Source organism: Aquila chrysaetos, chromosome 13 (genome assembly GCF_900496995.4).
Source record: "Aquila chrysaetos chrysaetos chromosome 13, bAquChr1.4, whole genome shotgun sequence".
Classification (NCBI taxonomy): domain Eukaryota; kingdom Metazoa; phylum Chordata; class Aves; order Accipitriformes; family Accipitridae; genus Aquila; species Aquila chrysaetos.
Window position 1 is genome coordinate 20,507,618 of NC_044016.1, and position 23,334 is coordinate 20,530,951.

At 34.5% G+C, this 23,334-nt stretch overlaps 1 protein-coding gene across 5 annotated transcripts in view; it reads left to right on the forward strand.

Moving 5' to 3' along the window:
- Window positions 1-23,334, forward strand: part of BTBD9 (BTB domain containing 9) — a 144,066-nt gene that overhangs the window by 5,131 nt on the left and 115,601 nt on the right. For all 5 annotated transcript variants that reach the window (XM_030036175.2, XM_030036173.2, XM_030036174.2 and 2 more), the window contains exons 3-7: window positions 2,128-2,338; window positions 3,439-3,802; window positions 5,415-5,679; window positions 7,717-7,936; window positions 11,792-11,911. In XM_030036175.2, coding sequence (XP_029892035.1) covers window positions 2,128-2,338; window positions 3,439-3,802; window positions 5,415-5,679; window positions 7,717-7,936; window positions 11,792-11,911 — 1,180 coding nt within the window. The remainder of the gene's footprint in view (window positions 1-2,127; window positions 2,339-3,438; window positions 3,803-5,414; window positions 5,680-7,716; window positions 7,937-11,791; window positions 11,912-23,334) is intronic.

Consider the following 23,334-nt stretch of genomic DNA (forward strand, 5'->3'; position numbering starts at 1 on the left):
GCAGCTGATGGCATTCCTTTATCTTTGCCACTATTACAGTCTCTTAGTTTTATGCAGACGATACCTGCTCTTATTTTTTAGCGATAAGAATGGATGAAGGAAATGGAGAAATAGAATGTAGAAAAAATGGAATTAAAAATAGATTTTAAAACCAAAATGTGCCTGTGCTTGTACATGTATGAAGTATCATAAATGAACTTCCCTAATCCATCAAAATCAGAACTAGCAGAGGAGAGATAGTACAGAGTTGTTTAATAATGTGCATGTAGCTCGCATGTAGTTGGGTTGCCTGACTATTGTGAATGAAGATCAACCACAGCAATTATAGACTTGTAAGGTACAGAAGTCTTGAAGGAGTGTTGAGACTTGAGATTTGCAGCTGAGTAACAATGCATCCTTTTGTTTACTCCTTTGGTGTAATAAAAGGTTTTCTATTTTGAGGGCATTTCAATTTTACTATTGTCTATAAACTCTCAAACAATTATGTCTTGATAAATATTATTGCTAGTATAAATAGATGCAACTGGACTGATGTAAGCTAAGTTAATCTTGCGTGTTACAAAGTAAATGTTACTGGAAGTGTATGTTGCATAAATCTGTTCAGTGCAGAGTTGTCTTACCTAATTGTAAATTAACCAGTGCAAATGGAAGAAACAGTCTGTTACTTTGAAAAACCATAAAAATTCATTTACTCTCATGTCAGGATAGAATAATGACTGTACAGTATTCTGTGTTCCCATGGTTAGGCTGCCTCTGGTATCTCGGCCAGTATTCCTGTTTCCACACTGTAACATGTGGCTACATGGGCACACAGCTTCTAATTCAAGTAGCAGAGGCAGCCTGGGGAAAGTTGGGGTTTTGTTCCCTTTTGTGCTGTGATCTGTATTATCAATTTAGCATGCTGTATTTTTCTCAAATCTTATTTTCTGTTCCTATCACTTTTTCTAGTTTAGTTTAAAGTTCTTTGGGACTGTGTTTCTACTGTATCTTGATTTTGGGTTAAAAATTTCCAGGTGTTACATAATACTTAACCCCATGTGCGTGTGTTTTGTTTTCTTTTTTGGGGTAGAAATGACTGGAAACAGATGCATATCTTCTTCTAATACTTTAAAAATATAGCTTGAAAATACATTCATGTCATGAATATTTTACTTGAAAGATTGTGTTAGCTGTGTGCAGGGTATGGCCTCATCTTTTTCCTGCTTCTTGTGGTACACCATGTTTCTTCAGCACTAAGTATGTGCCCATTTTGAAAAGTGGCTAGCCTAAATTCTCCTGTGGATGCTCTTGCCACTGAGACTACAGAAAGCCTCCATTGCTGAGATAAACCAAAATCAACCAAACTAAAACCTCTTGTGAATTAAGAAGTAACAAAATAATTCCATAGAAGATATGACTAATGCATTAGTCTGTATTGTACATTAGTGGACAGTTTCACACTTTTATGACTGAGAGGTATTAGGGGGTTTATTTTCTTACATATATGAGGGAACATGAAGGTGTCGAGAAAACTGAGTGGAAAGGGTAACAAAATTGAATTGTACATTGTAATGTTTTGCTCTTTGACAGACTGTCTGTTATTTATTAAAAGTTATCCTAATTGTGTATTTTCTTCCATTTCTGGAAAGTTGATTGGAATTCTGCGAAAACACTGATGGCTTTACTCATCACTGATTTTAGTAGAGACTTGGGAGTAAGACTATGCTTAATTGGTCAAATTATTTATTTCTTTATAATTTATGTGCCTTTTAATTCAGATAAAATTGCTTTCTAAATGGTAACTTTAATTAAAATTGTTTAATCTTTAATTCCTTTTGTTGGAAGCTTTTTATTTTAAGTAAATGGATTGACAGAACAACAAGGTGATGGAATTCTCTGAAATATTTTCTAGATTTCGATTTTAGATTTCTATCTCTATCTCTAGATAGAGAGTCAGCTAGAATTGTTGGTGCAAACTACATCGAGTCCTGTTGTAAATGAACTTTAATAGAAAACCTCTTGGCTTCATTTTTCTTGTAATATATGGTAGCTTACACTAGTCACTTTTTTCGTAATCGCAGCTTGATCTTTGCCATTTTTTAATATTTGTGCCCTTTATAATACTGGTTGTTTTCTTTTTCCCTTTAGGCTACCAATATCACCATCCCTCCAAGATGAGTAACAGCCATCCACTTCGTCCTTACACAGCTGTGGGTGAGATTGACCACGTTCACATTCTGTCAGAGCATATCGGTGCTCTAATGAATGGGGAAGAATATAGTGACGTTACCTTTATTGTAGAAAAGAAACGTTTTCCGGCACACAGAGTGATCCTGGCTGCTAGGTGCCATTATTTCAGGTGAAGTAGAGTTTTTTGTCAGACTCACAGGAAATTTTCATGCAGATAAGATAAATAGTGTTTCTCTATGAACTTTTCAGGGTGTAATCATCTGTCCATTGAGTGTGACCTTTTCTGTGTGAATGTTTCCCAGCACATCGAATCATTGTGTCCAAATATAAAAAGATAAATACCATGTCATGATGTTATTCTTTTGACCTTCATTAAATTGGATTTTGAAGGTGGTTTCACAAATTCAAGAGAAAGATAACTTCAGAACAGAAAAGTTCTGCTGTAAAATCATTTTGATTTCTCAGAGTATGGATGGTGTGCTTCTATGGAATATACTCAATTAGAAAGTTTAATCTTGATGTGTTGGAATTGAGTATTTAGAGAGGTCTGGCTGGTACAGGTTAGGATATATATTTTAAAACTAGCAATAATACTAATCCAGCTTTTTTAAGAGCTGGACATTTTTCACTCTAAACGTAATTAATAGAACTTCCTGATAATCTTCTTCCAGTTACTTTTGTCAGAGGGATAAACTAATAGCTAAACTAAAATGTGAATGCAAATCGTGTTCAAACTGTCTATCATATTTTAAAAAATAATTGTGAGTACTTTGATTTTTCTCAAGATTCAGGATTTCATTGGAGTTGCCGTGTGCTGGATTTAGAGTAAGCAATAGAGGATCAAGAATCCCAAGATTTGCTAATCTGCCACTGCTAATATTGTGGCAAACTGTTTGTTTCACTTGCTTTGTGAAAATTTTTCTTTTTTTTTTCTTTCTCACAGATAGCACTATATTTAAAAAAAAAAAAAAAGGAAGATATGAAATCATATCTTAATTTCTGCTTTGCAAGCTGTTGTTCAAAGTGGAGATGGAGCAAATGTTGTGTAGGATAAAAACACGATGCATCAGAATATTATTCTTGTGCAGCTGCTTTCAGAGCAGAGCTGCACTTTAAATGCAAAGTAGAAGGGTTTTTCTTCTGTAGATTCTTAAACCATATCCCCTTTGTATTCCCCTTGCTGTAGATAGTCATTTATTCCTTTCTCTTTCTACTTTCTGCCTGGTTTTTATCAGCATATAAACTTCTCAAATTTTGTCTTCCTTATAGAGCATTATTGTATGGCGGAATGAGAGAATCTCAGCCTGAAGCAGAAATTCCTCTTCAGGACACCACTGCAGAAGCATTTACCATGCTGTTGAAATATATTTACACTGGTCGTGCTACACTACGAGATGAGAAAGAGGAGGTTCTCCTAGACTTCCTAAGCCTAGCACATAAATATGGGTTCCCAGAACTGGAGGATTCCACGTCTGAGTATCTTTGCACAATACTTAATATTCAGAATGTCTGTATGACATTTGATGTTGCCAGTCTTTATTCCCTTCCCAAATTAACTTGTATGTGCTGTATGTTCATGGATAGAAATGCCCAAGAGGTGCTCTCCAGTGAAGGCTTCCTATCACTTTCTAAGGTATATCTTTTGTTTGCACTTTTTCCCCCAGGAATGTTAATTTTAATCTGTGTACAACTTCATGATAAAATATGAGTTTATATGTTAATTAACAGGTATCATTTTATACTAGTGAAACTGTGACAGTTGGAAGTGTTCAAGCCAAGCTGAACTGAAAATCCTGGTGTTCTATTCTGAATTTTTTAGGTATTTAACTTTGACCAGTCAGTATAGCTAAATATAGTAAATCTGATGGAGTATTTTAAAAGGTGGGAGCAGGCAACCTAATCTTAATTTGTCTTTTTTCATCTGTTCTTGAAATAATATAATTTTGCTTCTGAATGCTCCGCAGGGGATAGAAAGTAAAGATTTGGAGGTAGCAGAAGATACTCCATTCTATTAATTTCTTGATATATGCTGCCTCAGTGATGGGTGACTTTCTACTGTATAAGCTAAAGCATTCTGGAGTTCACTGTGATTTATATTGCTGATTGTCATCATGTTCTGAAATTGCATAATAATGGTGGTGGTGTAGGGTGGTTTGGGTTTTTTGTGTGTTGGTTTTGTTATTGTTGTTAGCTGCATAAATATTTGTGCCTGGGTCAGGCTGTTCTATGATGTATAAATTTTCCACTTACTCTGCATTAGTCTTTGAGCTGGACATAATAATGATAGAGTATTTTCAAGTGGTGTTCATATGAAGCAGCAGAGCATCTTGAATGAATGATAGTTTAATTATTATTTTTTTTAAGTGTTTTTAGTGGAAAAGCTGTGATGGGTCTATTCCTTCAATAAGTGCAAGACACACTGCTCCGTGGACTAACTTACTAGTTATGTAGGGAAAAAAAAAAGGTTTTTTCTCTCTACTATCCTCTGTCATGCAGTTTGTTAAATCTGAGCTCTGAGAGCATATTATCAATAAAGAAAGCAGCAAATGTAATTCATATGGAAGAGCATACTCTATGAAATCTTTGGCATACCCAGTGCTGGTATATATGAGAGATTTATCCTTTTCTTAGGCAAACTCCTAAATATTCTGCTAGCTAAGTGAAAATCAAAAAGCTGTTCAGTTCTTTTTGTTCTCATTTTGCAGTCAGTGGGTTTTCTGCATGAATTAGAACCGCTGAAGTTTTTACCTGCTGATTCTAAGTTGGTACCAAAAGAGAGAGAGAAAGGGGGGGGGGGGGGGGGGGGGGGGGGAGTAGTAGAAATGCCAAGTAGTTAGAAATGGTTTAAAAAGGTGATTCCAAGCCACACTTTATTTTTTGCATCAGTGTTCTTATACCAACCTAAGTTTAAAGGAATGCTTTGAACTATACTACCAAATCCCCAGATCACTTCTTATATTCCAAAGTAAATTTGAAGTGGTAACTGGGAATAGTTCACATTTCAGTTCTGACTTATTTCTCCTAGTGGGTTTGTAATATTACCTATTATTTACATGATGGATTCTATAATTCTTGCATAAGTAACTAAAACTACAGTTTCAGGTAGTCACTCCTTTGGAGATTATTTTTACTAACTACAAGTTAAAATACCCATTAATTTTTGCCTTATTTTAATTTACTTTTTTCTTCCCTTTAATTTTATTTCTGTTTATTTGGGGTTTATTTTGTTTGTTTTTCTTTTCCAGGCTGCTCTTCTAAGTATTGTACTGAGGGACTCATTTGCAGCTCCTGAGAAGGACATTTTCCAAGCTTTGATGAATTGGTGTAAACATAACCCCAAGGAAAACCATGCTGAAATCATGCAAGCAGTACGTTTGCCACTAATGAGTCTAACAGAACTACTAAATGTTGTAAGACCTTCAGGATTGTTGTCACCTGATGCCATCCTAGATGCCATTAAGATTCGTTCCGAGAGTCGGGACATGGACCTCAACTACAGGGGCATGTTAAGTAAGCGTCAGGTTTTCTGTTTGTTTTTTTTCTCGTTTAGTGACTATAGTTGCCTGGAGGATATGGTTAATCTGTGCTTTGAGTTTTTATCTATTATTATGTGTTTTAATAGGTTTACATATGAAATATCTTGTTATGTACTGTTCTTGCCATTTCTATTCCTGAAATAATATTAGTAAACATATTTTCTTGCTTTGTATCTCAGATATTGCTCAAACATTAATGTTGTAATAAGAGTGTATTGTCCTAAAGAAAGTGCTGGTTTAACTGAAAAACTTTTGCAAAAACATTAAAAATAAAAACTGCAGGATATATGAGTTTTAAATGGTTTTATATTGATGGCTACTTGTTTTCTGCTTCATGAAGATTTTCATCCTTTCTTCACTACTTTTGATTTTTCTCTTACTCTTTACATGCGTGCCCAAATAGTATAAACCAATCTTCCAAAATTGTATTAATGGAAGCCTAAAAAGTGTGAGAAGTCTTTTGTTTGACTTCTGTTTGTCTGTGCTCTCTGTTAATTCAACAAGAATATCTAACACCGAGCTTTAGAAAGATACTGTTAGTTTGCTAACTAATGTGTGATTTATGGAGTATTTGCCCCACAGCAAAGAATAAAGTTAAATGTTCTTTGAGAGCTTGCGCTGTAGGCTGTCAGTCATGCATAATGAGCCCTGAAAATAACTGCTTTCTCAGAACTGCATCTCTGCTTTGTTCTCTCTTAGAAGTTACAGATATTAATATTGAAATGTATGAGTTTAATATTAGGATAGTGTAAAAGTCTTGTCATGCAAGGCATTCTTTTGACAGTGTAGCGGATAAATCTGAAAAAGTTAAATGGTGTTTTCTGACTTCTTTTTCTGCATATTTATGTCTCAAAAATAATATGCTCCTAATCTCAAAATTTCTAGCTTTGTCAAAATCTTGTCAAAAGCAAAAATGGTTTTGGAGAACTGAATTTCTGTGTTGTTTTAGTACTAGTTCAGGCTCTTGGGACTCTTTCTGTGGAAACATTGACAACCACTTACAATTTCATGATTGTGCATTTGATGTTTTTATGTAGTAGTACTACAATACAGTTAAAATTTTGCCACTTCAAATTCTGTTAAACTTAACACCCTGTTAAAATTCATACTTCTGTTGCCAACCTGCCTGAAGAGTACAGGGGCAGCTTTTCATCATTTAGCTTTCAGATCATGTTTTCTAGGGTCTCTCTCAAACCAGACTGTTAAAAATGTCTTTTTAACAGGATGGTTCTTCAATATATTGTTTCATAGTTGGAGTTAGGGATCATTATCCCCAGTTATCTTGATGGAAGATCTGTTCCTAGGACATAACAGGTTTATTACTGTGAAATGCTGGGATAAAAAAAACTTGCTTTACCGTGTTGGTTCAAAGCCCAAGCAGCCAAAAGTTTCCCATTTCACTCCGGTTCGTTTAGCTTTGCAGAGTACTGGAAACTTGTGTAGCTATCAAAATAGCTTGTATAGCTGTACCACTCTATATACCATTCTGCAAATTCATAATGCATCCACATCTTGAACATTTTATGTGACTTCTAGTTTCCTTCCACTTAAAAACAAACACACAAACAGTTGAAATTGGAACAAAAAAATAGGAAAGAAAGGGCAAAAGTATTATTAGAGGTATGGCGAGAGGCTGATCACAAGGAGAGACTAAATAGACCAAAACTTTAAAACCAGGAGGAAAGTGATGATTGAATGAGGAAGGTGCAATAGAATTCTCTAAAATCAGAAGGGGACTGAGAACGTAGATACTACATACTAGTACATTATCATTCCTTATTATTACCGTAAAAGACCTAGGGGGCATCAAATGAAATGGAAGAAGCAACATTTCTAAAATGCCTCTATTTTTGTACTTTTTTTTTTTTTTTTTCCCTTAAGCATGTGTTTGTGGCCAAGCAAGCATACTGGCAATAAATCTTTATTCTGACCTAATACAGTTGACGTTCAGAACATCTAATTTGCAGTATAAGACTGTAAAAATTAACTAATTATTTCCTTTTCTTCTTAGTACCAGGGGAAAATATTGCAACAATGAAGTATGGAGCGCAGGTTGTAAAAGGAGAGCTGAAGTCTGCTTTGTTAGATGGGGATACTCAGAACTATGACTTGGATCATGGCTTCTCTCGACACCCCATTGATGATGACTGCCGTTCTGGAATTGAAATTAAACTAGGCCAGCCGTCAATAGTCAACCACATACGAATACTCCTGTGGGACAGAGATAGTCGGTAGGTGCCAAGCTGACATAAAAAAGAAAGTGCTTTTTGTACTGGTGATAATATATCAATGCAAAATATTCATTAAATATTTTATAGAAACACCATGATACAGTGTTTGAGATGACAAGTTTTGTTTGAAAACACCCTGTTTTTTTAAATGCAGTTTTGGTTACTTACACACCAGACCATATTTTGTGATACTAAGCTACCTCATAATTTTTCAGTGTATTTTCTATGTCTTCATTAAATAGTTTATATTGCTAATGAAAGTTTATGTAATTTAAATTTTGTTTTCTATTTGCCACTTAGTTTTCAACCGTTTTTATTTTAGTTAGAAAAACAATATTCTAGTTTTTCTGCAGAAACTGTATTTTTTACATATTTACATTCCAAACATTGAAGGAATGTTTGTTCAGATTTTTTTAAATATGTCAAAATTGTTAAGAAATAACACACTTTGACAATAATTCAGAGGTAGTAAAATTTATTTAGAATGTGAATTACCAACTAACTACAGTAGTTATTAGAAGCTGCTTCATGGTGAGACTGGTGAGGTATGAACTGTCACGGATGCCTTAGCCAATTTATGCTCAGTTACTTTAGATTATTATGGAATGCATGAAAGATAAAATTATGCATATTTGAACAACTGAGTGACTGCTTAAGTAGGAAAATTGCAAGGTTCTCTTTAACTGACAAATTAAATATATTAATTTTATAACTTGCCTTGACAAAGATTTTACTTTTTAGTAGACAGCTCATGCAGGTATTCATAAGCAGTTTTCTATTAAAAACAATAAACCAAGCTACTTATACTTTTAACACATTATTATCTTTCTGATAAAAGATTAATTTTATATTACTTCCAGACTAACAGTTTAGAATTGCAAAACAGTTGCATTTTGTTTTCTTAACTAATCCGTGTTATTTTAGAACAGGGTGTACTAATGTTTTATTGATTTTTATTTTTTGTAAATGAAAATATTTTTAAACATGAATTACAGTTATTAATAATTCCAAATAAACTGCATTAGTTTTTAGCTATTCAGTTGTTTCAAGTAAGTTCTCCTGATTCAGTTCGACCGAAATTTATGCTTCTCCTCTATTCCTTTTGGAGAGATGGAAAAGTAAAACTTTGAAGGTATAATGAACTGCGTCATATGATATTATACTACTTGTCAGCCAAATTTATAAACCAATCATCAACCAATTTTATAAAATTTGAAAAAGTAATAGAGATATATTAATAATGAGGAGTTCTCTAGCAATTTTTTAGAGAGCTTGTAACTGACAAGATGCCCCTCGTCTGCAAGGCATAAATTGGCAGCTGCTGAAACTCAGGGAAAAACCCTTCTCCTTGGGACAACTTACTAAAAAATTATCTGTTGCTTGGTGTCCTATGCCCTTCCTCTGAAGTTTGTAGAACAAGCCATTGTTGCTGGCAGCATATTGGCCAAGATGGACCTTTACTCTAGAGTTTTTTGTTTTCGTAAAATATTGAGGGTACAGTGGTTTAGGATATGGTTTCTGTGTCATCCTGAATTTTTTGTTTTTCTGTGAAAACTTCGCTATTAGACTTTCTTTTGCTTCTTATTAGGTATAGTACCTGAATTGTCAGCCTTTTCCCCCCCAGTAGCTCAACTGTCTAAGATAAATGGAAAAGGAAGCATTTGGAGTACTTTGTGCAGTTGTGGACTCCTCAGTATAAGATACTGATGTACTGGAGTGAGTTCAGCATGACACCAAGATGATGAGGGCTGGAGAACACGATGTACAAGGAGATGCTGAGACAACTTGCTGTTTTAAGAGGAGAAGGCTTAGAAGGTGGAATTTATTGCTGTCTTTGCCTATTTAATGAAAGAATATAGAGAATACAGGGCCAGACTCCTCTTACAGCTGTGTGCTGAGAGGGCAAAGAGCAGTGGACACAATCAACATGATAAATTCCTTTTAAATATTACAAAAAGAATTCATAATGGGGTAGTTCCACTTGGGAAGAGTTTGCCCAGAGAGGTTAGGGATATCAGCGCTTGGAGGTATGCAGAACTTTACCAGCTGAGACCTTAAGGAACTTGGTCTAAGATCGTCCTCACTTTGTCTAGAGATCTTTTCCAATCTATGTACTTTTTTAGTCTAAGAATTGCCAGCCACTTACTTGCATCTTTCTCATGGGATACATGAATAACGCCTCCAAAAGAGATGTTTTAGCAACTGTACAAGCACATGGTGGCTTCTTGTTGAACATCTCTTTAAACTACTCATTCATTTTAACTGTCCCTGTAAAGCTCTAGTCTATTGGATATCTTTATATAGATAATGTACATTCTTAACCAAAACCAAACTAACGTGTGTATTGCACCTCTAGTTTAGAGGTGTTATTAACAGATGAATCTTAGATATAGGAGTGCTAAGCAGACTAGCTGTCCAAATTACCTCTGCAAAAAACATGCTATCCTTAAGAAAAATAAAAGGCATAGTGTTGTATATGATAATGGAACTGTATTTTTGAGATAATTTTTCTTTGCTTTGTACCTTCAGAAACCAAAAAATAACGTGTTGTGTATTGGTTACAAATTTACATTAGACTAGTAATGGAGATGTGAGAATCCCTAAATTCTTGCCACATAGAGGAGAGACAGTCAGTAACTTTTGGATCCACCCTGCTCAAAGTCTAAAATGCTGGAGCCTAGTTCAGTCACGTATGCATAGGTTAGTAATAATAATTTTGCTAAAACACAGTGTATTTATATGGGTTGTGAATATTACACATCTGGTTGGTGTGAATGTGAAAGCTGATTATGCAATTGACATCTTACAGACTCTGCATTACCTTTCTAAGTGCATAAATTGGTATTAACAGTGTTATCTAACATTTTAAGAATTTTTAAACAATACTACTTTAGACGTCTACCCCTCTAAGTCCTCAGCAAAAAATTGGAAATATTAACAAAGGCATTAGTGTTTAACAAAACATGTCTATGTAGAACTCTGGAAGAGCAACTCTTCTTTTAGAAATCAGTGTGAAAGGAGGGTAAGTGCTAACATGGTGCTGTTGAAATGTCTGTGAATATTGCAGACTAGTACATTAACAGAAAGAAAATATTCTGAAATGTTTATTTCACAATTTGCTGATGTACAAGTGGAGTTTTTACTTCATTCTAAGTATCGCTGTTGTAGGTATAATATGGAAATAGCTGTGGCTTTCAAGTTTTAGTTTGGGTTTGCTTTCTCCTAACAGCAAACTGTAAGCTAAACATAACTGATAAACAAGAGGAAGACACAGATTCTGTTGGTGACTTTTTTTATTTTTGATGAGGTAATTTTGGGGTGTGTAAGTAAGTGGTGACAGGCTCAACAATGTATCATAAACAACTGAAAGGGTCAGAAGTGAAGAACAACATCAGTGAGAAAATGATTGTGAAGTAAACTTGCTTTTTTCAAGTGAAGGGTTTGAATTTACATTTTTGATCTGCTAAATTTTTTTTAATTTTTCTTTATGGATAAGGCAATAGAAATAATAGCTATCACTGGTGTTTTAGATTTATTCCATGCAGAGGGAATACAAATGATTATTTTTATGACTGAGTTGAAAGTCTCTATTGCCTTTTTTGAGGGACAGTGGTCTCATCTAATTACTGCAGATTGTGAGTGTTAGGATGTTTTAAGTTATTCTGAAAAATTGTCTTAATATAACTGCATGTGAATTTATTTTCAAAGCTAGTTTGAAAATAGGGATCTCTTTTAGATATCTTAGATACCAGTCTGTGGGTAGGAGCACAACTGAAAATCGAGAAGAAAGTGTAAAATTTAATATGTAAAATGTGGCTCCTTGTATTCTAACCAGTGTGTTTTGACAATCCATAGGTCTTATTCCTACTACATTGAGGTGTCCATGGATGAGTTAGACTGGATTCGGGTTATCGATCACTCTAAATACCTCTGTCGGTCCTGGCAGAACCTGTATTTTCCTGCCCGTGTCTGCAGGTTAGTTCATCAGTGTAATATTGCATGGCTATCATTAAATAATGTAGACACCAGAATAAGTGTCTGAATTTAGCTACTTGCATGATGTATTTCTGATTATGATATACACAACTTTCATCACCTATCTTAAAAAAAAAAAAAATTATCTTGGTGGATGCTTTTTTAATATAAATATAGGTCATAAATTGCAGACATCTTGTTTTGAAAACTCTGGTGCTTCCATCTCTAACTGTGTATCTCTTTCTCCTTTTTTTTTTTTTTTTTTTTTTAATCATAACTCACTTATCCTCTTTCCTCTTGCAGCTGATGTGGGTTTTTTATCTCAGTAGTAAACATCATTCCTTGACTACCAAAATGGTTAAAATGTGTTTACATCCTTGCTATAGAACTTGGAAGTTTATTTTTATATATTTTCTGCTGTTGCATTGAAAGAGTGAAAGGGGAAAGTTAGGGCTAAGGAGGCTTGAGCAATGCTTTGTGTAAACCAAAGCAGCTAGATGGGCTTAATCATTATTGAGGTGATGTTGTCTTTTTACTGTAGGTGCTGGGAATTCTAGAAAAAGCTTATAATCACATTGAAGCAGTCTTATCCAAAAACTGAATTGAGCTCATTGGTAGAGAGGCCACAATCTGTAGATTCCAAAGATGTTATCATGATTAGGTTTTGGGTCATAGACCCAAAGAGGAAATGCCCTGTATTGTAATAATTATTCTGTAGACACAAACTGTTTAATCAGTACAGCAATTCTTGGAATCCCCAAGAAGGCGAAGTGCTTTCTTTTTCCCAAAGAATGACCTCTTTCTCTGATCTTTACTGCTCTGCAACATGGGATTGCTGGTAAGCAGTTGTAGTCTATGGGGAAAGAGTCCTGTGGGTCACTTGCGTGTCTCTCCTTCTCAGATAACCCTTTCTCAGCTTCCATGTCCTTTAGTAAGCTCCTACTGAATGTAACTTGAATCTTAACTGTTCCTGATACAAATGAATACATTCTCACATTTCCCCTGTAAGCTTTATGATTCTAATTTTACTGTTTTCTCTTTCTGAAATGGTTGGCGTTGTCCCTTAGGTTGTGTGTGTATCTGATAAATTTTTGCTTAAAGGTGTCTGTGATATATCATCTAGCAATGAAGAAATGCCTTATGGAGTTTGTAGGTGGATTACATTTCCTGGAGATTTTTGTGTGTGTGTGTGCATGTGTGTGACCTTAACTTGGTGCAAAGTGGACGGATTGTTAGTAAGGGCAGCTTTTCTGCTTCCATCGTGTTACCAAGAAGAGGCCCAGGTTCTAGTCATTCTTTGGCCCCATCCAAAGACTTGTCCAAAAGTGATTTTCTATTTCAACATAAGTTTATCTGTTTGTCATTGTCCTGCCTCAGCTGTCTTCATCTGTGTATATGCTATGTTTTGAGAGCATCATTGTTCTGTTTTGGTGAAGGCTCTTTGAGGCCTTGCCTGAAAGTGCAGAGAGGGAAGAGTGGAGGGGAGAACATTATTCCAGAGTTTCAGGTGGTATGTTACTCGGTTTTTTGGCACAAAAGGAACTATTGTACATTTTAGCTCTCCAATGATCTCTTAGTCCTCTGTAAGTGACTTGCCCTCTATTGGAGGAGCAGATTATCAGGAGGGAATTCATTTCATGTGGTGTTTTTGTATATGTAGCTATATGTTTTCTACTTAAATACAAGCACACCTGGAAACCTCCCCCTTGCAGTTTTATTTTAGCAGATATTTGAAATATACAGTTGTCCAGGTAACTACAGCACAGATTTCTTTATCACATAGTCCTCATGCCTCTAATTTTTCCTGTTCTGTTCCATGATCCCCAGTAAACCTTTTATTTTCTATGAATCCATGTTCCTCATTATCATATCCACAGAGTGGTGGGGAATTCCCTGGAGGTGCAGCTTCTTTGAAGATTAAGCAAAAGAGCTAAAGAGAAAATCATGTAGCAGCATAAGTTTATGAGTATTTATTGTTAAGGAGAAGTAACTTTAAGGCAATACGAGTTCTCAGTTGTGAGTCAACATGATAATTCAGGGTAGTTTAGATAAGGCTGTTCTGTAATCTCTCTTTACATCAGTGAATTGAAGCCTACATTATAGTAAGTGCATTTGCTAGTCAAAAGTAGAAGTACTGTGGCTATAATTTATTGGTTTTTTAATGTATTTTTTCTTGTAAATAAGAAAAGGCTATTTAAAATGTCCTTAGAGACCTAAAATTGCTGACAAATTTTTGAGGAGTTCCACTTTAAGAAGTTCGTATTTATTTATTTGTATTGACATAAATAGTTAGGTCTAACTTGAAGGTTGGCTCTGCTTTGATCAGGGGTTTGGACCAGATGACCTCCAGAAGAGAGGCTTTGAGTGAGGGAGGCTGTGTACACATACATATTAGTATTCAAGACTTTTATTTATCTGGCTTTTAATTAATATTCTGTTTAGAAAGAAGTAAGTAAGGAGTACTAAACTTTTTTTTATGTCTCTAATTTCAGGTTTTTGTAATTATGTATTTAAAGTAGTTTTGTTTACTTAAATGAGTTAAACTAGTTTTCTCTAGGACACTAACATACACAAAACAAAAATCCTAAAATATGTAGCAGTTTTTTGTCATCTAAAAAAGAGTTGATCTCCAGTGTTGTGAGCACAGATTTAAAGTATGAGCTAATACGAGATTATGTCAGAATGTATGCTTTAGTATTTGATATTCTGTTTTCACAGGTAAGTTTTGCATGCTTGTCAAAGGGCAGTTACGGTTTAAGTGTTTTATATGCTCTATCTAGATGGAAATTATCAGATTATCAACTCATAATGAAAAAACCCTGATTTATTTCATTTGAAGATGTAAATGCCTGCCCCATTTTTAAAGGAAGACTAATGTAACTCAGCAAATCACTCACATTTATTAGCACTAGGTTAATCAATACATTCTTTAAATCCAAAACTAGTTATGTTTTCACATTGCTCAACACTGCTTCTGTCGTATACTTGAGTTGGTGTGACAAGACCCAGTGCCAAAATTTTCCTGTTCGTGGGCAACAGTAGAGGAATGCATTGCAAGCATCATGCTTTGCTGTGTCGTCTTTCCTTTGAATATTTATTCCCATTTTTGTCTTAGTAATGCAGATAATAATCTCTTTGCAAGTAAACACTTAGGGAACCATGCAGCAATTTTTTTAAAGGTTTGTATGCATTTTCAGCAGAAGATGATGGACTAAGTATCTTTCACAGTGCAGTTTCTTACCGGTATAGGTTTGACATAGGTGGTGCTTGGGGTTTTTTATTTTAAAAAAATTTATTTGAGCTCAAAGTGCTTTATGGCATCACTGTTTAGGATGACGTTTTGTGGAGCAACAAAGAATTGGAGATTAGGGTTATTGACTGTGGTTTTTGTTTACACACCTTTTTTCAAAGCAGGGGAGTAGAACATGCCAGATTCTGTACACGTTGTTGAAGGACAGCCTGTTAGTGTCTGATACACTAGAGCAATTGTTCAAACATAGATTATGAAGAGAATATGAGCACTGTAACATTAGGCAAGGTTAGTTGCCTTTTTGAGTCACCTTTCACATAAATATTGGTTATGCAAGGTGAGAGCTGTCAAAGGCTGAATTAATGTGTTCACCTGAGTTTTAAGAAGCTATTCAAACATTTCCATGGGCATAAAAATTGATCGTTTATCTTCTGTTTGCTTGTATGCAGGTTGGGGGTTTTTTGTTTGTTTTTTGAAAGCCTTTCACTTTTCTCTTAAGTGAATCTATCCATTTTCAAATCTACAATCAGTGCCTCTTTCATACCAGCTGGATGAAAAAATGCAACCTTCTGGCAGTTAATTGTTAACTAAAACAAGTAATGTATACCACAATGAATTAAGGCCAGTTCAATCTCCTTTACAAGTCATTTATTGTGTTATGCATGTCGTAATCTCTATCATGACTTTGATTTTTTGATACATGGAGCATTGTGGAATATTCACAATAGTGTTAGAGTTAGGGGCATTATTGTGCTTCCCGTGAAAGATAATTTGTACTTGGCAAAGCTTGTACCAAGCTATCCAAACTGATTAGGCAGAATCAAGTAAGTAATGTGATAAGATTATTTACACTTTTTTCTTCTTCCTGTTACTTACTTGTATGCTCCAGTCTATGTTTTACTAGGGTCAGAATAACTTCTGCTAGCCATAACCTTTTGTCTAAATTAATAGATGGAAAATGGAAGGGCAGTGACCAAAGACTCTGAAATTCTGTGATGAAAAGGAGATGAGAAGATTGTTTATGCTTTCTTACACACAGAAGATGATTTATTTGTGATTTGTAGGATGTAATCCCTGATTTAGGTATACAAGCTACTTTGTACGAGGAAGATTTCTTAGGCATCAAAGCTTAGTATAACAGGTAAGAGAGGGTGTTGCTGTTTTTTGAGTGGTTTTTTTTTTTAATTAGAGAAAATGCTAGCTATGATACTTGGGCTTTTTATTGACATAATTGTATTTTAGACTTTTAATTTTTTGCTTTAAATGCTTTTAGAAGACATTATTCCACTACCTTTAAAAATTTAACAGCCATATACTATGCAGAAAAAACAAATAAGAGAGTGGGATTACAGGGTAATTTTTTCTGTTTTAATATGGTACTGTATTTTTTTTTTAGAATTTCTTTTGGTCCTAGTTTCATTGTTTGCACTTACATAGCAATTTTCATGTAGAGCTGAAGACTTTCTTTAGAGGGAAGACGGGAGATAGAAAATAGTCATGTAAGCAGGTTCCTGTCAAAGTTAGGAACAAGTGTCAGGTTCAGAGTTATTCCAGCTTCCTCTTTTAGTAGTTAGGCGATGTAGAAGAGAATGCTTCTGTGTTTGTTTTCCTTGTGTCGTTTGTTACTGATTTCTGAATGAATATTTTCTTCTCTATTTCAAAGTATCTTTAATATGTAGCTATTAATTAAGCCAACTGTTTACCCTGTCATTAACCTGAAAAAATGAATACCACCTTCTTGATTATATTAAAAAGTTAACTCTTTCTTATATAGCACTTAGTCCATAGTCCTGACAAAGTTGGATTGTGTTGTGTTTCAAGGAATCAGTGATAAGAATCATAAAAGAGCTGCTTGTTGGGTATTTTTCATAATCCTATGTGGATATCAGTTTGAATATGGGTCAGCAACAATAGTTCATTTGAAAAAAAAAAAAAAAAAAAAAAAGAAAAAGGCAGTTTTTCAAATTGAGGTAGCAGTCAGAGTTGTGATTCTAAGCCACAGCTCTCTTTTTGGGATAAAAAAGTGCAAATACATTAAGTGAATGTTAATACTTCTAAAGATATTTGAACAGGCAATGCTGGTTTCTGGTTTATCCTTCTCACTTTTTTCATCCTTTCATTTTTGTTTTGTGTCTTCATCTTTTTACATTGTCCTAGACCACAAGTTTTGAAGAACTTCATTAAAGCAATTACAAGAATATGAAAAATTTTTGAGAGGTCTCAAAATAAATCAAATGTAGCCACAAGGTGTCACTATAATAAAAGTGGTGGGTTTTTTTTTTTTTTTTTAAAGACTTAATTTCTTTATGTTTTAACTTCTTTAGTGAAGCAGTTATTCCTAGTGTCTGTTGTGCTTGTGTACTAAACTTACCAGATTTACAGAATCATTCTGGTTTGCTGTTTTTGCTATAGAGAGAGCAAGTACAGAGGTGGTACAAAAAATCAGAAGGAAACTCATTTAATTTTCCATGTTTCATCTGACATTGGATGATGCTGAGTTTTAATGGGGGGAGTATTGCCTAACCAGACCAATTTATAATTTGAAATGAAAGCCTAGACAAGGCTTTTTTCTTTAATTCTGTTCTTGGTCAGGCAGCCTCAGATACCTGTGCTTTATACTAGTGATGGTGCAGTCATTTTATTTTTCTTTTCACTTGGGAGAGTCACTCATTGAAATTAGCTACTGATTAAGCAGCAATGTCTCACTTTCAGCTTTACCAGTAGGTGTCTCACATTCTTATCTGTAGTAGATATCCATTTTGCAGTTTTCCTGTGCTTGGTCGAAACTTAGTGTAATAACTTGCCAAAAGGCATTCCGAATATGGTTCAGTTTAAGAACATGTTGAAACAAGTGAGAAGTTAAGTCCTGAGGAAAAAACAGTTGAAGCACTGTCCCAGATACGTGAAATAAACAGAAGAAAGCAGTGTCTGCAGTTCTAATTTATCACTGGCTTTTTTAAGCAAGTAATTCTGTGTCCTTTCCCCTCCCCCAGTAGAGAATGGTGTTCAGAAAAAGCACACCGACATCCAAAAGAAGCTTTTGAGCATTATTTTAACTTAAAATGCAACCCTAATACATCACTGACCTAACTGAAAAACATAGAGTAAGAGTTGCTGGCAGGAGCTCTGGTAAGGCCTTCAGTCAGACTGAAAAGCATTTGAAAAATTTTTCATCGCTAAGTCATTAATATCCTTATAAAAGGACTTCTTGCAAAGGGAATGATAAAACTTGGGCAACTGAAACCATCTTTATCTTAGTTACTGCACTTGAAAAATACAAATGGTTGCATAGGCAACGTGTTGATTAGTTATTTTATTTGTACTGTGCTTTGGGGAGCATTGACTGTTGTGTAAATATTTTATTTCTAACTGTATAGATATGCTGATGTTTCAGAGTTTAGGAAAAAAACCACCTTGCTACACAATACAAATTAGCTTTTCTTCATTTCTGGATAACTGAAATGTTAAAATCTTTTCCTAATACTAATACTGTATGTAATACAGTGATAACGTATTGTGCAGAGATAAGTAAAAATTATCTTAGTTTGTATTACAGAAACATATTCTTAAAAGAAAGCAATTTTGAAATGTCACTCCAGACCTTTGAGGGTTTTCACTAACGTTATTTTCACAAATCAATTTTCACTGGAGGCATGCGGTTTTCTTTTTTGCTTTTTTTTGGGGGGTGGAGAGAAGAGCTTATCACTCTTTTTAGTAGAAGGTGATCATATTGAGGAATCTTTATTGGCATGTTTCCAATACCTTGCTTTTTAACTTTGTGAAATACAAGGAAATGATTTCCCGAAGTCTCTATTTTAGTGGCTGCTCGATTATCTTGCTATCTATCAGTGTTTAAACATTTTTTTTTTTTTTTTTTCCCGGTATGTGTTCTATCTGGCATTTTTTTTCTTTTCCTAAGATAAGGTGATAGTCCCAGATTTTTCAAACAATGTAGATCGTTGACACAGGATCAAGAAAGCTATTGCCTTGTCTGGGACAGAGTGTTTATTGATTTAAAAGATCCCTTTCTTCATTTCAGGTTATGTATGCTTTTGATCTTAAGCTTAAACTTACAATTTCAGCCCCAAATGTGGTCCTAGTGATGCAGAAGCTCATTTCTCTACAGGCATAATCAATAACATTTTTCATCAGGAACTTTATCAAGGCAGCTTTTTTCTTCTCAGATTCCTTCTCTGTCTCCTGCTGTAGCAATTTCAGTTATCCTAACCTAAAGAGCCCAACTCAGCTTTGAGGAAAATCAAAAAAGCTAGTGTGCATTTAAGCTGTCAATGACAACCTGCCAGACGGCTCATCCTCTGAAAATGAATATTTGTCTGAAAAAAGTGTGTGCAGAGGGGTCAATATGGCTTGTATAAAAATACCTGAGAAATGTGAGAGAACAGCTGCCAATCCATTTGGATATGAATTATAAAGAAGTATAGTATATTCTTTTCTTATTTGTTTTGGTTTCTAGTTTAGAAGAAGCCATTAACTTTTTAAGAGATCTAGATTACATATTTCTCACCTTTGACATAATAATAAGCAGGGTTTTTTTGTAGTATGGTTAGAATTTTTATGTATTCTGAATTTTGATGTATTCATTGTGAGTTTCTTAAACTGTAAATTGTTTCTAGGTTTGTTTTCAAGCTGTTTCACCTCATAAGAGATCTAACATAGGTGAAAATTATCAGTTTTTCAGCTTGACATTGATACATAAAGATACATCTAAACACTAAATTATCATATTGTTCATAATAATTCTACAGAAAGTTGTATTTTAAAGTTAATGTTGCATAAGACAAATCTGTGTTTAAAAGACATCTTCAACACTTTTTTTCTTTAAATCCTCTTCTGTGATTTTTGTTACGCTCCAAGAGCTAGAATTAACTGTGAAAACTTGCCATATATATTTACAAAGACAGGCTTTTACAAAAGGAAATTTTGTTTTGCCAAATTTGTAAGAGTTCTGGTTTGTTTTAGTTTGTTGATCAGTGATGGCCATCTGTTGAAGTTGTTTGATGCCATTGTATAAAGTATTTTTCTTTTTCCCCATTTCTCACCAGATAATGGGCATGGTTTGTTGATGTGTGTCTGAAACACTGTACCACACTTAAAATTACACATTATGAATATTCAAATTGTATACATAAAACCAAGGAACACACTTATGTGGATTCACTTTTCAGTTTCTAAGTTTATAAAGCTACCTGTCAGCCAACACTAGGCCAGTCTCAATCTCAGTTGTGGAATAATTTGGATGACATTAAAAATTTTACAGTAAAGGAAATTTTTCTATGGTTAAACTTGGTTCTTTGTTTACAAACCTCAAGTTATCTTCTGTGTAGCATTTTTTAAAGGTATAAATCAATGTATAAATGGGAAAGCCATAAAGTAAACTGCTTTATTCAGTTTCCTTTTTCTCCTCAAAAGAAGCTTGTAGAACTGGTGTTGAACTTAAGCTTCTTGAGCTTGGACTGTACTTGCTCTTTCTCATCTCAGTTTCAATGAGGAGGATTAGGTGGCTGGTTCCATTTGATGCAGCTTTTAAATAGTTTTCTGTTCCCCAAAAGGAATATTCACTCCCTAATATGGAAAAATATAGGACACAAACAGTTGAAAATGAAAAATCAAGCTGGAAAAGACCAATAAATAAAAATGAACAAATTAGGTGCTATAGAGAATCAAATTTATAGGAAATAAGACATGTGAAAGTGCGCATAAGCATCTTCAACTGGCAGAAATGGGTGAGTGAAAGAAAGCAAGCAATGGAAGAGAGAGATCACACAGAGAAAATATGTTTGGAAAAAAAAATCAGTGCAGCTGAAAAATGTTTTAAAAGATAGTGGTTTTTACAGTAGGGATAATTATAGGAAAACCATGTGTGATTTATCATTTTCAGGCTGCTCCTGGAAGCCGTTATTTTATTATTTGTAATGTCTTCTAAAAGAGAGAAAGATTGATCTTTGTAAAACACCAGATTCTGCATTTGGGTTTTGGTTTTTACTATAAAAAAATTTTTACAGCTTTATACTTTCATGCTTGTTTTTCTTTTGTAAGATTGGGATAAATATTTCCATACTTCACTGGAGATGTAATAAAGGTCTTGGAAATTTTAGATACTGTAAGTAACATAATTCGTGATCAGTAAAGTAGTGGCTTCATTACTTCGTGCCATTTTCTTTGTTGTTTGTATTGGGGAATAACAGCAGTGATGGACAGTGTATTAAATATTGATTTCTAAATCTGTATCCTGTTCAATTCAATTATCCTGTCTCTTTTAATAGCAAATTGCAAAGTTGGCCAATCCAGCTGCATTCTCACTAACAACTTCAGTGCCCCATGGGCACCTCCCCCTGTGTCCTGTCTCTGACCCTGAGAGCGGGAGCTGCTGAATCAGGGAGAGCCTGCGAGCCTGGCCACCCTCTGTGTTCCGTTTGCCTTATACTGCTCTGATCCTGTTAGCATATGTTCATAGATTTCTTGTCTGTTCATTTGTCTAAGGTTCTTCTCTGATTGGGCTGTTACCAACAGCTTTTGCAGCTTCTTGTGGCAGCAAATTCCAAAAGCTCATTAGCCACTGCATAAAGAAAGTAGTTTTATCCATTTACACAATTCTTTTACTAGTTTGTGTCTTCTAGTTCCAGTATTGTGAGATCTGGTGAATAACAACACTGTTCACCTTTGCCACTCTTATTAAGATTTTGTCAATTTCAAGCATAGCTCCCTCAACCATCTCCTCTTTGGTTCCATCTACTGTGTTGCTTTTATGATTTTAGGTGATCTTCTCTGTACCTTCTGTGACTCTACTGTGCACTCCTTGGGATGTGGAGACCAGAACTGTGCACCAGCACATGAGATACAGGTGCACCAAGCTGTTACAGAGTGACAGCACAATGCTATTTTGTTCTCAGCACCTTCCCAATGTTGTGCAGTATTTCAGTGATCCCCTGCCCCTGGCATTTGACAACCCCAAAAAGCTTACTTTCATCTGCAGATTTGGAGACTGCACTAACAAGAATTTAGGCTTGTTAGCTCCCAGGCTACTTAGAAGCAAGATTACAGATTTCATTACTTTCTTTTCTTGATATTGACAGTGTTTTGCAAATGAAAACTTCTTTGGCTTTCACAGTTCTTTGACTAACTATGTGACTCAGTTGAGACTTGCAGTTTTGTTCAACTCTTATATAAAACCTTTAAAAAGTAAGATTTGGCAGTATTTCTTTGGGTTGAAGTTGATGCACTGTTTAAAAAGATTAATTCTCTGATATACTTTAGAAGGTAAAATCAAATGTGGGGGTTTTGTTTGTTGTTGTTTTTTGGTTTTTTTTCTGTTTCAAAAAATTTCACTCTAAATGTATCCATGGGTTTTCTCAAGTTACGCAATGTCTATTTTTGGGGGGAGGATGAACATGCAGGATTTTTTTTTTTTTTTTTTTTTTTTTTTTGGTTAATGACTAGAACTATAGTCTTTTAACTTCAGAATGTTTCACTCTCTTAAAATAATACTTTCTTTCACGTCCTCCTATGTAGAGTTGAGGGGGGGAAATTTGTTGGTTGTTTTGTAGATTTATTTCTAAGCGGTTACAATTAAATTGGATTGGAAAAATCTTGAAAAGCCCTTATGAATCTGAGGAACTTGTTTTTTTTCTGAGGACCTTGATTTTTCAAATGTATAGGATTTGTGTGTGTGTGATTTATACCAACTTTCCAATTGATTTGACATTACATGTTCATTTCCACATTAACTTATCAGATGCCCTCGCTCCTTTTATGCCATCAAAATTTGGATAATGGAGTTTAAAAATATTTAAAAGAGCAATTAATTCAAAAGAGAGTAATGTGTTGCTGTTTCTGTAACAAGTTTTTTAGAGTCTAGAAATTAAGAGTTTAAATGTCACATGTTTGGACATTTGAAAGAATTAGGAGTAAATTATGAGTACATAGTTTTAAGGCATACAATCAATCTTAACCATGCCTTAGGGTGTTTCCAGTTATGTTCTTCAGTGCATATTAATAAGGTTTTTTTATCAGATGAAATTATCTTCTAAGAATTACTGAGCTTGGCTTTTTAAATTTTTTTTTAAATTTTATTACTGTATTGGTAGCAGGACAATTTTCTGTGTATTTATGAAGACTTTTATTGATGTCAGACAATTTTCTTTTTTTTTTTTTT